The 16,610-nt window shown below is 29.4% G+C and overlaps 2 protein-coding genes and 1 long non-coding RNA gene across 3 annotated transcripts in view; 2 read left to right on the forward strand and 1 right to left on the reverse strand.

The window, feature by feature from the left end:
- LOC106784257 (short transient receptor potential channel 5-like) overlaps positions 1–1,839 on the forward strand; it is a 9,413-nt gene extending 7,574 nt beyond the window's left edge. The window contains exons 9-12 of the mRNA XM_014743594.1: positions 44–292; positions 727–842; positions 951–1,109; positions 1,669–1,839. Coding sequence (XP_014599080.1) covers positions 44–292; positions 727–842; positions 951–1,109; positions 1,669–1,839 — 695 coding nt within the window. The remainder of the gene's footprint in view (positions 1–43; positions 293–726; positions 843–950; positions 1,110–1,668) is intronic.
- Positions 1,840–7,375: 5,536 nt separating this feature from the next.
- Positions 7,376–11,527, forward strand: LOC106784302. Its single transcript, XR_001381405.1, has 2 exons — positions 7,376–7,575; positions 10,472–11,527. It is a non-coding gene; the product is annotated as an uncharacterized LOC106784302 (long non-coding RNA).
- On the reverse strand, positions 11,137–13,522 carry LOC106784300 (max-like protein X). Its single transcript, XM_014743685.1, has 5 exons — positions 13,160–13,522; positions 12,715–12,861; positions 12,247–12,626; positions 12,001–12,114; positions 11,137–11,858 (listed from the first exon to the last, which is right to left on the reverse strand). Exons 1-5 carry the CDS (start codon positions 13,194–13,196, stop codon positions 11,802–11,804), a joined length of 735 nt encoding a protein of 244 aa, XP_014599171.1. The 5' UTR covers positions 13,197–13,522; the 3' UTR covers positions 11,137–11,801.
- Positions 13,523–16,610: the final 3,088 nt, after the last annotated feature.

The following is a 16,610-nucleotide window of genomic DNA, read 5'->3' on the forward strand; positions in this document are numbered from 1 at the left end:
ATATATTTTAATTATTTATAAAAATAAACAATTTTTTTTATAGGTTTGTGCAAATTATATCAATATTACGACGACATGGTACAAATAGATAGAAGTAATATAAAGGTACAACAGGTCAGTTCGTTCGTTGATTTTCCATCAAGCTTGAAGACACTATTCTGGGCAGTATTTTGTATGACACCTATCGAGAGTGCTGATGTAATTATTGAAAATTTACCATGCGACAACGATACGGAAACTATTATAAACCATCATACGTTTACAGAAGTTATTGGATATATTGCGTTTGCAAGTAATTAAGTATAATATTTCTAATTTATCATCAGTACTTGGGTTTATTAACTACCCGTCTAAATGTATATACGCTACAATCTTTATTTTCATCATTTTAATTTGATTAATCATTTCGCGACCTACATTTATATATGGAATTAATAAAATGTCGGTAATACTCAATATTTCATTGATCTATGGGATATATTTATATGGAATACTTTTATTTATTTAATATACATTATATACAGGACACAAATCTTTTCAAAATCCGCCCTTTTATATTTGATTAAAACCATTACTAATTTTCCAAAGTAATTCGAATATTTATAAAACGATATTACGTTTCGATTATCATTATCGTAATAAAATCATGGCAAGGAAATTTCGTCAAAGACGAACATCATTGAGATCCGTAAGCACATTAATGAAACACACTAAATTTCTCAAAAGGTTTTGAATTCATCTCTGTGGTGGTTGTTCTCAATATGTTGATTGCTTGTATGACCAATACCTTCACCAAGGTCACAGATAACGTCATCGTCGAGTGGACCTTTGGTAGAACCGAGGTTAAGAGAATAAAACTTTCGTAGAAAGTAGTCCCATACGTACAATAATAATAATAATAATAATAATAAAAAAAAAAGAAAAAGAAAAAAAGGTTTCTCTCTACGTAGGTTTACGTCGACTTCATGTTGATGACCACCCTACCACCACCCTTCAATATAATTCCAACTTTCGATGGGTTTCAAACGATCGTCGAATACGTGAAGGTACTCGTCAAGCCGCCAACCAATAAACGCGCCCGCTGGGACTTCATGCAGTGTTGCTATATCGTTAGTACCATAGAATTACACGTTACACTTTATGGTAATTTCAAAAAAGGTGGGGGGAAAGGGGAGCGGGGGTAGAGGAAAAAAGGAGGATTCCTTTCAAGGTTAACGAATGATTACGCCGAGGCCTCTTACGATAAGTGAAATTGATATAATATTTAATATAAGATCGGGATCAATTTTCGATCTTACTCAAAATAATTACATTGTTAACTTAACAAAACAAAGAAGATTTTGGAAATTGGTTATTGGATCGTTTTTCTCTCTTTTTTTCTTCTTTCTTTTTTTCTACTTAACTTCAAAATTTATTATTATATTATCATCGTTATTAATATATGAAAGAAATTGAAATTTATTTCTCCGACGTGGAGATCCAAGTTCATCGAAATTCATATATATATATAAAAAAAAAAAAAAAATAATTACAATTTAAATGAAAGAATTATTTGTGCGAATAGTTATATTAAAAAATAAAGGAAAACAATAGAAATAAACGATAACAGTAATGAATTCGAATAAAGATTTCCGATGAATGTTTTGATTTAAAAAAAAATTCTTTTAGGAAACGATAGATGACGAAAAAGATGAAACATTTGCACAAGTTATGATGCAATTGGTGCAACGTTATTTCCGTAAGAAAAATAGGGAAATTGAGAGGACGAATATCGAGAAACTTAGAAGAGAATTGATGGAAGTGAGAGGGCTTTTGCGAGAGGCACTTGAAGCAGCTTGAGGAATGCTTGAAAACGATACGAATAATACGAAGTTGCAGAAACTCTTGGCATACCTTCTTCATACCAAGAAGTTCCAAGAATATTAAACCATTAGTATGCATTCCCGATGAAACAACAACAAGAATCAACAAATCAAAATTTTCCTTTAATATCGATGCATTTATTATCCATTCGATATGATAAACGTAACTTAACTTTTTAACTTTAACTTTTTCTTTTTTTTTTTGTATTAAAATGGTTCTGCTAAATACGATTCGAATAAAATAATAGAAAATAAAGGAAATTTTCTAACGATCTTGTTTTAGCTTTATACGAGTTAATCGTTAAAAAAAGAAAGAAATAAATAAAATTGAAATTGATCGTACAGAATTACAGGTCTTCCCATGAAAGGTTTCTTTCGTAAAATCTTATGTGAAAATTTATTAAAATATATTTGAAATACGTGGAAGATTTAATACCGTCTTTCGCGTTGTTGCAATATTAAGTTGCATTATTACAGTGGGTCGGGAGTTGGAGAAACGTAATAGCTAGAATTTTCAATTCATTTTCTATCATTTAAAAGAAATAACGAGAAAGATTTTTCGTCGTTTAATAAATGCTATAAATACAAATGTCATCGGTACAAAATTGCATATTATTTCGATCTGATTATTTAAATAGTGGGAATTACGTAAACGATTCTATTTTTTTGAACAACATTCATTAAATAAAATCAATACCGTTAAGAATTAAATATAAGCATTGGCAAGAAAAATGTAACATTGAAATTAACCGAATTTTTATTCCTCGTTGAAATTTCCCATTATAAACCGGTCATAGTTAATTTAGTATTAATACGAAAAATAGAAGGAAGAAGAAGAAGAAGAATGGGAATAAAAAAAGTACTCTGTATTAGCATCGAAAGTCAATAATATCGAATGCAAATAATATTTGAATACAAAAATATGTTCATTATAACATTTCTTCGATGAAAAACATTTCCGATTCTTTCTGAAACCTATGGGGGTTCCCAAAGTTTTGCCTAAGCGGACTTAACTGTAAATTTCAAAATATTTGATGAGCCAACAAAAAGAAAAGGAAGGTTTTACTCAAAAATTAAATCGATAAAAACATTTGTTAATAATTATAATTTGATAAGTGTTATATTTCCTTTTTTTTTTCTTTTACAAAAATATAAATTATCTTTATTAGTTCGAGAGATAATTCATTATGATACGACATGCATCGTGGGTGCATTTTTATTTATTTGCGAGCGAATACTTTGAGAACCCCTGCTATAAAGATTATAAGTAATATACGAAGAAGAAAAATAATATTAAAAATAGAATTTTTCATTAACGAATGACATTCTATACAAATTATTTCCGTACCTTTGAATTCTATCATTTTGTATATCTTTAACCGTAGACTGAAAAGAAATAAGGTAAGATCGTTTATTGACATCGATATAAGAAATTTATATTAAAAAATAAAAAAAAAAAAAAAAAGAAACAATATCGAAAAAGAATTTTTCGTAATAACGATCATTCGAGATTTTTATTATTAATAAGATACCAATTATATATTTTTTCTTTGAATCCAATGAAAATCTATAAATATGCATTAAAACACGCGAATAAGAAGAAAAAGAATATCTTTTTTCGAAGAATCACACAATTGTTCAACGTTTGTTGTCCGAACGTTTTATCACGAACGATAAACAAAAAAAAAAGAAGAAAAAAAAGAGATTACAATGGTTGACATTTCTAATCGAAGCAAGTGCTGAATGCTTAAGTTTTTCTCATTTATCAGAGTCCTTGTTATTTGTCGATAGTGATTAATAAAAACCGAATTGGGCGTTCCAATAGGTGCGTGTTTATTATGGCACATCAATATTACCTATGTTGTCTTCGTCGTATCCAAAAAGAACATAAAAAATAATAGATCGATAGATAAAATTGATATTATATAGATAGATAGATAGATAAAGAGAGATAAAGAAATAGAACGAATAAAAGAGAGAAAGAAAACAAAAAGCAAATGGTCACAAATTTGGATATAAATAATAAACTTATTTTGTTTTGAATTTTGACTTAGACCAATTTCATAATTATGGGCACATATATGTATAACATATGCACACATATTAAACATTCAATTTGATTCGATTAAATTTCGCGTTGGCACAATTTGAAGGGGAAAAAAATATAAAAAGAACTCATTAAATGTCGTCGAAATAAATCATCGATTTGTCAGAATAATATTTCATATTGCACGTAGCACGTGGCAACATTTAAAAAAGAAAATTGTTCGACATATTCGTGTAGTAAACAGATAATCGATATCTGACTGACTGACTGACTGACTGATTGTGAGATATCACGGAATTATTCCTTTGAGACGGAAGAATTGAGAAGGGAATAAATAGGCAGGGGGGAAAAAAAAAAGAAAAAAAATATGAAGAGAAGAGAAAGATTAAAGGGAGGAAAGCAAAAAAAAAAAAAGGAAGGAAAAGGGGAAGAAAAAAAAGGGGGAGAGAGTTATATAGGAGGGATGATTGAGCTGAGCGCAACGATAATATCGCAGAAGAAGCAACAGAACCCAGCACATCATTTCTTTTACGTTCGTATTTATCATCATCCTCCGGGCAAGCACCAAGGTCCTTCCTTCCTTCTTCTTCTTCTTTTCCTATGTGGCCATTTTTATGTGAACGATCCTGACATCATTCGATATAAATAAAAACATCTTCTCGGGGTGCAAATATTGGATTACTATTTGACTTGTTCATTTCATTACTTTTTCTATTTTTATTCTTTTCTATTTATTTATAAATCGTTAAGCAATCAATACAATAATTCTGACCATACTCAAACTGTATACGTTTGAGATTTAATTTAAAGATTATAATAAGATTTAATGATAAATAAAACAATATAAAAGAATATTTCAGCCCACCTGGATTTATTTTATATCAATATAATCCACTTTTCTATATCCTTCATTATTATTATTATTATTATTGGTATTTTTATATTGTTATATTTTTATACTCCCTCTTTATCCCTAAGTTAATCCAACAACGAGAAATATGAGTTTTAGGTATCTCGTTTCCCGATTACATTGTCATATTTCCACGAATATTCGAGAACGAACTGAATTTATGATATCCTTGATGATATTCAGATACAATGATATTATCTATCGTGAATTCCTACAGTATATTCTAGAAGTAAATATATAGTATATTATTACAGTATATCATTTCCACGTTATTATTATAATAATATCATAATCGTCGGATCTAGAATGTTATAAAAAAAGAAGAGAAAAATGAAACAGAAAGAATTTATTATACGCGATAATTTTATTTATATTTTACGAAATTAAAGATCGAGAAGTATAATATATATATATATATATTTTTTTTTCTTTTCACGTGACACGTTAGAAAGTAGTATACGAAATAAAGATAACTGGGTTTACTAGATGCGTTTCGCGAAAAGGTTCGATTCGTATTCCCCCCAACAACCCTCCTGCCCCCCTCACGTAACTTTAAATCGATCCGACGTGCCCTACATCCTAATCTCGATTCTTCCTAATACTCTTTTTTTTTTTCTTTTCTTTCCCCCATAGTCGACGACGTTGAAGAAAGAATAGTGAACCATATAATACTTGTCTACTGCCACAAGTACTCCTGTGTGTATATGTGTGGGTGTGTGTACGTGTGTCTCCTAAAAAAGACCGTGTTAAATCAAACGGGAAAGATGAAGTGTAATCCACCGAAGAGAAAGAACATAAAGAAAGTATTTTATATATGTATTGAAATAAAAAAAAAAACAAAATATATATATATAGAAAGGGAGAGATACGATTTATTTCGAATATTATTTTGATCAATTTCCCATACGAATCGCGGAAATGAAAATTGAAAGAAAGAGAAAATAAATATTATTTTCGTTTTTTATATTACCACCGTGATTTTTCGTTCAATTATCTCGAATAAAAAAAAAAAAAGGAGAAAAAGAGGGATGGTTTTTTATAAAAAAAAAATTCGTGAATCGTCTATGCGGAGGTATCGAATGCCAGCCTTCTCTCTTTCCCTCCTCACCCACCCCCTATTGAATTAATAAAATCAAATGTATGCGTGAGAGTAAAATCAACGCGAGGAATTTAACTAGCGAGGAATGTTAAAAATGCGTGGGGCAATTGCTTTATGCAAAAACAAAAAAAACAAAGAAAATATATCGCCGATAACATATATATAAAAAAAATACTATAATAAAATATAAAAGAATAATAAACGAAGGGTGGGTGGGTGTTTTAAAAATATTAAGTGAATACGGATGACGAGACAATATTATCACACCGTCATACTAACGTTATTTAAAAATAATATATATTCTAGGGGGTGAAAATGATTTATAAATAACCAAAAATAAAATTATTAAATAAATGTGTCGCAGGGGATTGGTGGGGCGGGGGTAGGAGGTAAGTTGAACAAGTTTCGATCTTATTGCAATAAGAAGATCCTAAATAACATTCTAAATTCTTACCCTGTCCAACTTATTTTCCCGTGCGACACACATTTATGAATAAAATAACAAATTATTATCGTAAAATATTTATCGAAAGAGAAAAAAAATAGTTGGGCAAGTAAACCGGGTTGGGGTGGGTATTGGGTACGCGGGTTTTATAGAAAAAAGAAAATGATTCGTTCGCAATGTGTTAACAGATAAATTAGAAAGAAAGAAAGATCGAATGTGAGAATAAGAAAGAAAGACAGAGAGAGTGAGAGGGGAAGAGAAGGAGAGAGAGAGAGAGAAAATAGGAGGAGGATGCGCGTTCGCGAGAAGAGAAACGGGATCCGTCCAGTCGACACACGGCTTTCGTCCTGTATAAGTCGTTCTGAAATATCTCCTAACTCTAACATGTGTGTGCGTTAAATATATTTTCGTGTACGTGTTCGACAAAAAAAAAAATAATAATAAAAAAGAAAGAAAAAAACAAACGCGAAATAATATCCCCCGAAATTTGTATCAACCGCACACCATAAACTCGTCGACGATAATTTTCGACACGTTTTATCACACATCGGCGGGGCTTTTGTTTTTTTTTTGTTTTTTTTTTATTCGTTTAAACCGTGCTGCGCTGACAAATCTTTCTTTCAACCCCCGTCAACCACCATCCACCCTCTCCGTCCCTTTCTCATCCTTCATTCCTTCCCCAACAAACTCGTAAAACATTTTCCAAATCCACCGAATCCCACGCGTTTGTTTCTTCCTCGTGATATTGAAAGAAAAAATAAAAAAAAAAAGAAAAATACCTTAAGGAAAGAGATAAGCTGTCAAATAAATTGCATTATAAGAGAATATAATCATAAATACCTATAACATATGATAATATTATTTTTTTCGTACGTTCTTTTTACGCAACGAAGACTTCATTTAAATTTTCTTTATATATACTCATGATAAGAAAAATAATGAAACTTTGAAAAGATAATCTGTTCTTTTTCTATTTTTTTTTCTTTTTTTTTTTTTCTTTTTTTAGTGAAACAGTGTTCTTAACACAAAATACACGACGACATGACATCCGTCTTTAGGATTCGGTGTTAAATGTGAATTTCAAATGATTACGCGTTATACATGGATCGAAAATGTTTTTAGAACAAGAAGAACATTTTCCAAGGGAAACTCGTGCTGGAATGTATATTAATCCTATTGGAAAAACAACGAAAATCGTTCTAACGAAAAAATGTAAATATATCAATTGATAATTTATATTATTTGATTTTCATTATATTATCTTCTTTTTTAAATCATCCAACATATTTTCGTATATATTTTATTTCAGTATTTTTACTCGAAATAAAATGATATTTATTATTATTTATTATATCGTAATGTTTTACGCGAAATATATTTGGAAAACAAAATCTCTTCGTTGTTCCATTTGTGAACTTAATTTAAATTATATTTTACTCGTTTAATATCGATATAAATATAAATACGTTTCATTTACAATATTACAAATAATTCAAATATTAAATAAAAATATAAAATTGATCCTTTAGGGAAGATTATTCTCCTATCATCGAAACAAGAAAATATTTTTGAAACACGCGTATACGTTTATATTGTTTAATAAAATAAATATGTACTCCCTGAATGTGAGTTCTATAACTTATTGGAAAATTGATTTTCATGGATGAATTAATTCACCGAATGGTTTTTGCACTTGGAAAGTTCAATCGGACTACGCGTGCGAATGAAATTCGATCGTCAAATAATTAGAAGCTGATTGAGCTTGTCAAAAACAAATGTTCAACGAGTTGTTTCGTTATATCAAATTGTTCTATCTCTTTCTTTCTTTCTTTTTTCTTTTTTTTATCCCAATCGAGTTAATTAATTCTACAATAGAACGAACGATCTACGAATTGTTCAACAATATCTGTTTTATTATCGTTCAACTTGCAATTAAAGCGAATAATTTTTTCTTTCGAAATATAAATTAACGACCAAGGTTGGCCCAAATATGTCGGAATAACTACAAGAAATAATTTAGATACGCTAAAATAAGAAAACAAACAAAATGATTCGTACGAAAAAAAATCCTCTTCTAAAGTTATGCTCGCGTAACATTTTAAAACATTTCTGTATACAAATTATTAAAAAAGCGTGTATATCTGTGTCTTTGGAAAAAAATTCGTACTGATGAAATAACAAAAAAAAAAATAAAATTCTAAATCATTCCGGTATATTTTTATTTATAACGAAGCAACGACAAATTAGTATTTCGTAATAATTTTAACGTTTTAATTATTACGCACGTTATGCGTGGAATTATTAAATTCGATAGAAAGAAAGAAAGAGAGAAAAAATAAAATAAATCGACGAGCACAAATATAAACAATTATCACTCGAGTATTATTATTATTATTATCATCATTATTATATTTTCTAATTAAATTATTATCGTTATAGTTAATGCTTTGAAGTTTTCTCGGTTGATAGTTTTCTCGGTTGATAGTTTTCTTCTCGGTTATATCGAAAACTCTTAAGAAATTCTTCATCGTTTGATATATATTTTCCAGGAAACAAATTTCCTCGCGAGAAATCGACGTTGATCGACGAGATAATTATCGTTTTAAATTCGAAAGATATAAAATTAACATTTTTAAAGGATATCAGAAGGCTGTAATTTCATCCGAAAGGTAATAAGAAATTTTCAAGTTAAATTAACGAGATGTTTCATTATTTTATTATAACGAACAATTGCAACAAATTATAAATATATATATATATATGTATATATATTTTTTTTTTATTTGTTTGTTATAACATTCATCTAATAATAAACTAATAATATAAAAGAAACAATTATTAAAAAGTTAAGACAAAGGACTTGCTTGTTTCGCTAATAACTCATACATACGATTAATGCAACATTAAATAAGGGTTTATCAAAGGGAGGAGGGTGATCGTGACCACACATGGAGTCGCGTAACTTAATATAAGAGGTAGAGAAATTTTAATTACAAAATTGTTGGACGTGCAACAATTAAAAATTAATTTAAAATTAATTTAGCAACGTTACACGTATAATACATATTTCTGTATGAATTTAATAACAGTGAAAGAAGAAATAATATAGTCTGTATCCAGAATTGTGCGAAAATGTTTGTAAAAGTTTGAAAAGTCCTGCATTAAATAATAGAATTAATAATAATAATAATATAAACAAAAAAATCTTGTAATCCGATTCGTTTCTCTTACTTATCTTTTGCAACAAAATATCCCTGAAATATGAATAAAATTTCATTTCAAAAAAAAGCTAACAAGGGTAGTAGGGCCATTTACAAGAGACTCAGATTTGTTTCTCAAACTTTGCACACTTGTAGTAGTCCATGAGAATATACAATTGTACTTTTTTTTAAAATCCGTTTTCTACAAAATGGGGGTAGAAATTTCTCAAAAATTCCTATATTCTCTCATTTCTTTTTGAAAAGAATACAAACAGTTTTATTCTATACAAGCAATCACGTTAACAAAAATAACAATAACAACAACAACAAAAATAAATAAAAACTAAAACGTAATTAACAACTTCGTTCCAATACGTATGAATCTTAGCACTCACTTGGAAATTTGCCATAAGTACTTGGACCTCTTGTTTATTCTAACGAGTACGATAAAAAAATAGAAAATACAAACATTTTTTTCTCTGAAATCATGATACTTTCTATTCGTTTTTAAAAGTAAACGTAGTCCTATACCAGAATGCATAATTAAAACACGTTGATCGTAAAAAGAAAAAAAAAAAGTAAGTAAAGAAAGAAGTAAAAAATGATTACCGGAAAATATGCGCGTGCTCTTATTTATCAAAATTATTCTGCATTCTTCCCCCCCCCGTCCCCCTTCTCCTTATATTATTTCTCCATTATATACTACACGTGACGCCTGTACGTCTCGAAGAAAACCTTTTGAAGTTATCCTGTATTGACAAGTTGACCGACATTCAAACTTCTTTCATAACTTACATAAACACACAATATGCAGACTATTTTTCTTGTATCGACAATTGCATATACATCAAATATATACATATATATATATATATATCTATTTATATATATGTGTATTTCTATTTCAGTGAATCAATTTCAAAAAAACTTTTTCCGGAGAAAGGATTGTTAAAATTTTCGAAGAAAACGATGATGGACGACGAGGCATCTATTTTTTGGGCATCTATCTTGATGGTCTGTGGTTCTGTGATGATGGTGATATTACTCACATGCTATATTTGTCTCTTTCGAGATTTGTGTTGTCCAGCCGGGGGGGATAGCACTAAAAGAAGACGGACCATTCGTCGTAATACTATGCAAGTTACTGAAGAAAACAATCTGCAAAAATTTGACGAAATACCTATGAACGAAATAACTCAAGGTGATAGCAGCATGCCCACGGAATCCGAAAAATTTTAAAAACTGATCTAAACTTTATACGTGTTCTCTCTCATTGTCAATTCTCGTTGTTAACTTATTGTTCATCGACGAAGTTGATTTTGTATCGCTTTTAGCGGAAGAAAGGAAAAATGAGATAAAGAAGAAAAACAACAATAAAATATTCGAAGAAGCGAAAGAAATAACATAAACAAAATAACAAAAAAAAAACATCGTCCTTCGAAATTATTAATCGAACAAAACAACGACGAATTTTTACATTGTGCTGTGTGGACTTTAGTGTTTATAAGAGTCTCTGAGGTATTAAATTTTATTCCAAGCTGCGATCTCATAGATCTTTCTTTTTTTTTTTTTATGTATGTATGTACATGCTTAGATATACATCGATATACATATGTCGTGTCTAATTGTACATATACACGAGAATGTATACGACACGCACGCGTTCGCGTGTTTGTATTGTGTGTATGTATAAATGTATTTCAATAATTATGTAAATATATATGTGTGTATGTATTTACGTATGATGTGTGAATGTATGTATATATGTATATATGCAAGTATGTTTATCGAATAATAGAAAAATCTGATAAAAATATTCAATACGTCATCTTTTACGCGCGACCGATGATAACAACGTGGGATTTATATTTTTCTTTTCTTTTTTTCTGTTCTTGCACCAGAAATCACAAAATAGTCCTTAATCTCTTCTATGCTTATCATCGTATATAAAATATATCTCTATGCATATTTTCGTCTAGCGATCATTATGAGCTACCTGTATATACATATACATTTATATATATATTTTTTTTTTCTTCTTTTGTTTTTTTTTTCTTTTGAATATTTGTCCTTTTTGTTTTTATTATTATCATTATTATTATTAATTCTTGTACGACATTCATCTCTTATCCCCTTTGGTAACTTCATTGACGACCGGTCTGAGTATCCTTTGAAAGATATACAGGTTGATAAAACAGGGACATTGTGCGATGGAGATAACTCCGATGATACATTCGACTAGCTGATTTGGTTGTTGAGCTGCTGTAAAACGGAAATTACTACCTCGCGAAGAGTCTGAAAGTAATTTGTTCTCGTTAATACGAACGAGTCTGTGACGTGTACACATTTTTATTGGTTTTATTTGTATCTTTTTTTTTTCCTTGTTTTTTTTTTGTTTGTCAAGGCGTCTGGATAAACAATAAGTTGGATGATTCACCTGAGGCTTACAATGTTCCTCTAACCAACTGAACACGCAGCCGGACAATTCCGCAAAATTCGCAACAGAGATAGTGTTGAAACTTTGAAACAAACGATCCATTATCGCCTGAAACTAAAAATACAAAATAATAAGTAGAAAAATAATAATGTCATTTAATAATGAAAAATTTTAAAGAAAACTAATTGCTCAAAATAAAAAGTAACAAAAGGATAAAAAATAAGGGAAGAAATGTCTCATCTCTACCACTTGGAATTTATCCTCATCCGATACACGCATTTCTGCATGACCGGGTTGCGTTTGGTGCGCTTTAACAATTTGCTCATAATTAGCTTGCATAATACGCAGAGCAACAACTTCTTTTCTCAATGCATTGCGTTCATCTTCTTGCTTCTTTTTCTGCTGCAACAAGAACTGTATATAATCTATAGATTTTTGAAGAACGGTAGCTTTGGATAGTTTGTAACCGGATGAATCAGTGTGTTGACAAGTAGGCACTAAATTTTGAAGCGAATCGTATCCTTTTTTAATGGCATCTCTACGTTTTTGCTCTGCCTGAGTATGAGCCTCCCTACGTCTTTCCTTATAACTTATAGTTGAATTTTTATTATCACTGTCTTCGTCTTCTGAAATCAAATGAAGCAGATTCATTGTTATTAATTATTATTTTTAAATAATAATGCCTAAAATATTATTCGCCTATCATCTAATCACCTGTATTTTGAGCAGACGAGGATGCAGTATTTACAGAGCCTGTACTACTATACTGTACTGTATATTTTTCCGTAGGACTAGATGGTTCTAACTTCATATCAGCATTTGGTCCAAGAACACCGCTGCCTCCACACTTAATTAATTTTTCTATTTCCATGTAAGAAAAAATATAAAATGAGATCTTTAAGTGAGAACAACAAAGTTCTTCAAGATAATCAAAATAAATAGCTAATATAGTGTGCGCGTGTCCAAAATATTAAATAAGAAGTAAAATGAAAAAGAAAAAAATAATAAAAAGTTGATTCTCCTGCTGTACAAACAACAAAAGTGTGTACTCTCCCTCTCTTCCTTATCTCTTATCAGAAACAATAAATAAAACTAATACAAGTTCAAACAATGAAAGTTGTAAAAGAAATATGATAAAAAATATAAATTTGTTCCCTACGTGTCTCGTATCCGTCCTTGTGCAAGGTGTTTGCCATAATGCTGCCGTATTTCTTCTCGCACTTTAAAAATCAATTGTAATAAAAATAAAAGATCAGTATGCACATAGGTTATGTTCGATAAAGTGATTCGAAAAAAATAATGTGGAGACATCAGCTCGGTGCGATAGATTCTATGTGATAATTTGTAAACCGATAAAGAGACATTTACATAAAACCCGTTACTTTAAACTGTTGAAATGTTTTCTTATAACGTTTTTAATACTCCCGATATGCGTATATCGCGACAACAAGTACCCACAATAAACTCCATCTCTGACTGAAATCAAACGAGAAACTAATGTCCTCCTCTGTGATCAAATCAAGATTACCAATGCGACACGTTTCTACCAACAACGATTAACAACGCTAATAATTTCACTTACAATTTATCAACTGTAGCTTATATTATATTAATCATGACATATTAAGATTATGATATACGATTATGATCAAAAATCAACTAGTTGATAAATAATACATTAATTCAATCATTAAAATTGAATCATAATGAGCTATTAATTAGTTAAATAACAAAATAAAATGATACATCAATAAGTTCAGATTTGTCATTTTCTACCTTACCGACGATACCAAGAGGAATAATTATATAGCAGTTTGATTATTCTTATTATTAGAAGAACGAACGAAAGAGACTGTCAAGAGAGATTAAATATTAAATTAGAAATATACTTTTAAAATTATTAATGTCAATTTAATCCGACAATAAAAATAAATGTAATCAATTAGCTCGACAGTACTTGCATTGTTTACAATAATAATATTATACACGCATAATTACATTGCAAGTAATATCGATGTCAAGGTATCATTACATGCACACGAAAACCCTATTATATTTTTCTTTAAATACAAATTACAATAGATTATAAAAAAAAGATTAAAAAATTAAAAATGAAGATTAGCGTGTTTTTATAACAGAAATTTGTACTCGATATGATAAAAATCGATGAGCATCGAGAAACGCAATTCGAGGTCGTACGTATTTGTTTTGTTTACGTTCTTTGCGACCACTTGAAGCCACGATTAAAACAAACAAAAAATAAAATTCGATATGATATTAATTGAAACGCATACACTTAAACGCGCGCGCAAGCTATCTACGTTTTAAAATATATTTTATCAAGGACGCTTTACAACTTCGTGTATGTATATTAGAATTATCGTATTTCAATGGTAATATTATACGATTACGAAAGAGTTAGAGAGGTAAAGGGAGATAGAGAGAGAAAAAGAAAATAATACATACTTTGAAAGATGATAAGAAATAATAAAAAATATTAGGACAAACGTAAAAATTGTTGATACCATTAGAAACAGAAAACAAATATAATATGCTCATCTTTCTAAAGAGAGATGTAACAAGGACGAATAGAAAATTATGAAATTATGCGAGCCTTTTTCTGCTAATTCAGCCATGATGGTTGTTTGAATGGCGTGCAAATAATACCACCATGGCGGCTACGATTTCATTGGTTATCCGATTTACCGCGTAAAACGCGTTATTTTTAATATGTGCTTAGAATGCAACAATACCAAATCTTATGGAAAAAAAATAACTTATCGTAATTGATAAAAATTATTGATTGCGTTATTCAATAACTATTTTTAAATACTACATAGTATGCTTTACATATTTTGTAAATATTCAGAAATAAAGGAAAATAATATGCTGTTTGTCACCCTCGTGTGCAGTTAAACGGCTCGAAAGAGATTTGAGACAACTAAAAAAAAAATTGAAGTATGTTAAATTATGTTTATTATAAGGTGTATCTAATATATGTATATTTACAATCGTTTTAATACACGTAAAACCATTTAAGTTAATATATTTATATTCATTTCTCGGAGTACAGCGTTTCGGATCCGTAAAACGCTGTGGCAATTGTATTCCTAAATATTCACCTTTTTGTTGCATTGTGTAAACTGTAAATTACACGTAAGTGTTTAATCATGGATATTTATCTATGGCGTGTACACCATGAAGATATCGAGAATCATACTTATAGTTAGTAGTATCGTACATTGTACAAAGATACTCATCTTACTTTGTTTATTTCAATTTTTCTATATGATTCTCTGACACTCTGGTGGATTTTTTTCCTTTTTATTTGTATTATTATTTATTATTAATATTATTATTATTATTATTAATATTATTATTAATATTATTATTAATATTATTATTATTATTATATTATTAATAATATTATTATCATTACTTTTATTTTCTTTTTAAATATTTTTTGTTAAGAAAATTCGTGGTTCCATAAACGCACCGTCGATGCACATTCCTCGCTACTGCCTAAAGAAACAAAATTCTTCTATATGTCTAAATCGTGTATTCATCAATTATGCTTGATTGCATGTCTAACATAATAGATTCGTGTGTGTTTATTATGTGTAATACATAATGTTAAAGACTTTATTTTTGCTTTGTATCATTCGGGGACGGATTATGTCGGAAAGCCGAGGATCGCGAAAGCACATGAAAATTTTACAAAAGAAAAGAATAATTTGAAAGAAAAATTTTGGGAATAAAAAATAAATCGCAATGAGAAAAGTATAACAGAGAATATTGATTAATAATTATTGGACACAAATCGATCGGCTATTCGTTTACTTTTAAATTTAACTTTCACAGATATAGCTTATTTTTGTTACCTTAGCACGAAACGTTGTAATTAATTACCGCCACAAGAAGTTTCGTTTTAAATCGGTTTTTTATCTTTTTCTTCCGTCTTTTGCCTTCTCGCGTAATTGAAATTTTTTATTTTTATTATTTTCTAAGAAGACGATTTTTTAAGTACAGTCCCATTTATACTCTATTAAATGGTACGATTATTATTTGAAAAGCATCATTTCGAAAACTTCCGACACAGCGATTCGGCTACGACCGCCCCCGCAAAAAACCTTACATGCGAGTGTTATTCATAAAGTTCAAAACTCACAACACAGTTTTGTAGCCAGAAACGCCCCACGTGTATTTTATTTGAATAAAGGTCACTTTCCCGCGATTTAATCGATAAAGCATCACATCGTAAATTCTCATTAACTTTGAATTTAGAATCTTTCTCACTCATACGTTCCTATTTCTTTCTTTCTTTCTTTATTTTTCTTTTGCTCTTTCATTCACATCCACCCTCTTTTTCCCTCTCTTACTATATTTATATTATATATCAAGTATTCTTAATCATGCATACACAAATTTTCTTCATTATTTTTTCATCAAAATCGCAATCACTCGCATCCTTTCATTTTCTTTCTCTCCCTTTCTCTTCCTTTCTTTTATTCTCCGTGTTCCTAATTCTTTTTTATTTTTTGACATCAATACAAAATTATATATATATATATATAATACATATTATATATATGTATGTATATATATATGTA

This window comes from Polistes canadensis, unplaced genomic scaffold (genome assembly GCF_001313835.1).
Source record: "Polistes canadensis isolate GaletaPanama2010 unplaced genomic scaffold, ASM131383v1 scaffold_33, whole genome shotgun sequence".
NCBI classification, from domain to species: domain Eukaryota; kingdom Metazoa; phylum Arthropoda; class Insecta; order Hymenoptera; family Vespidae; genus Polistes; species Polistes canadensis.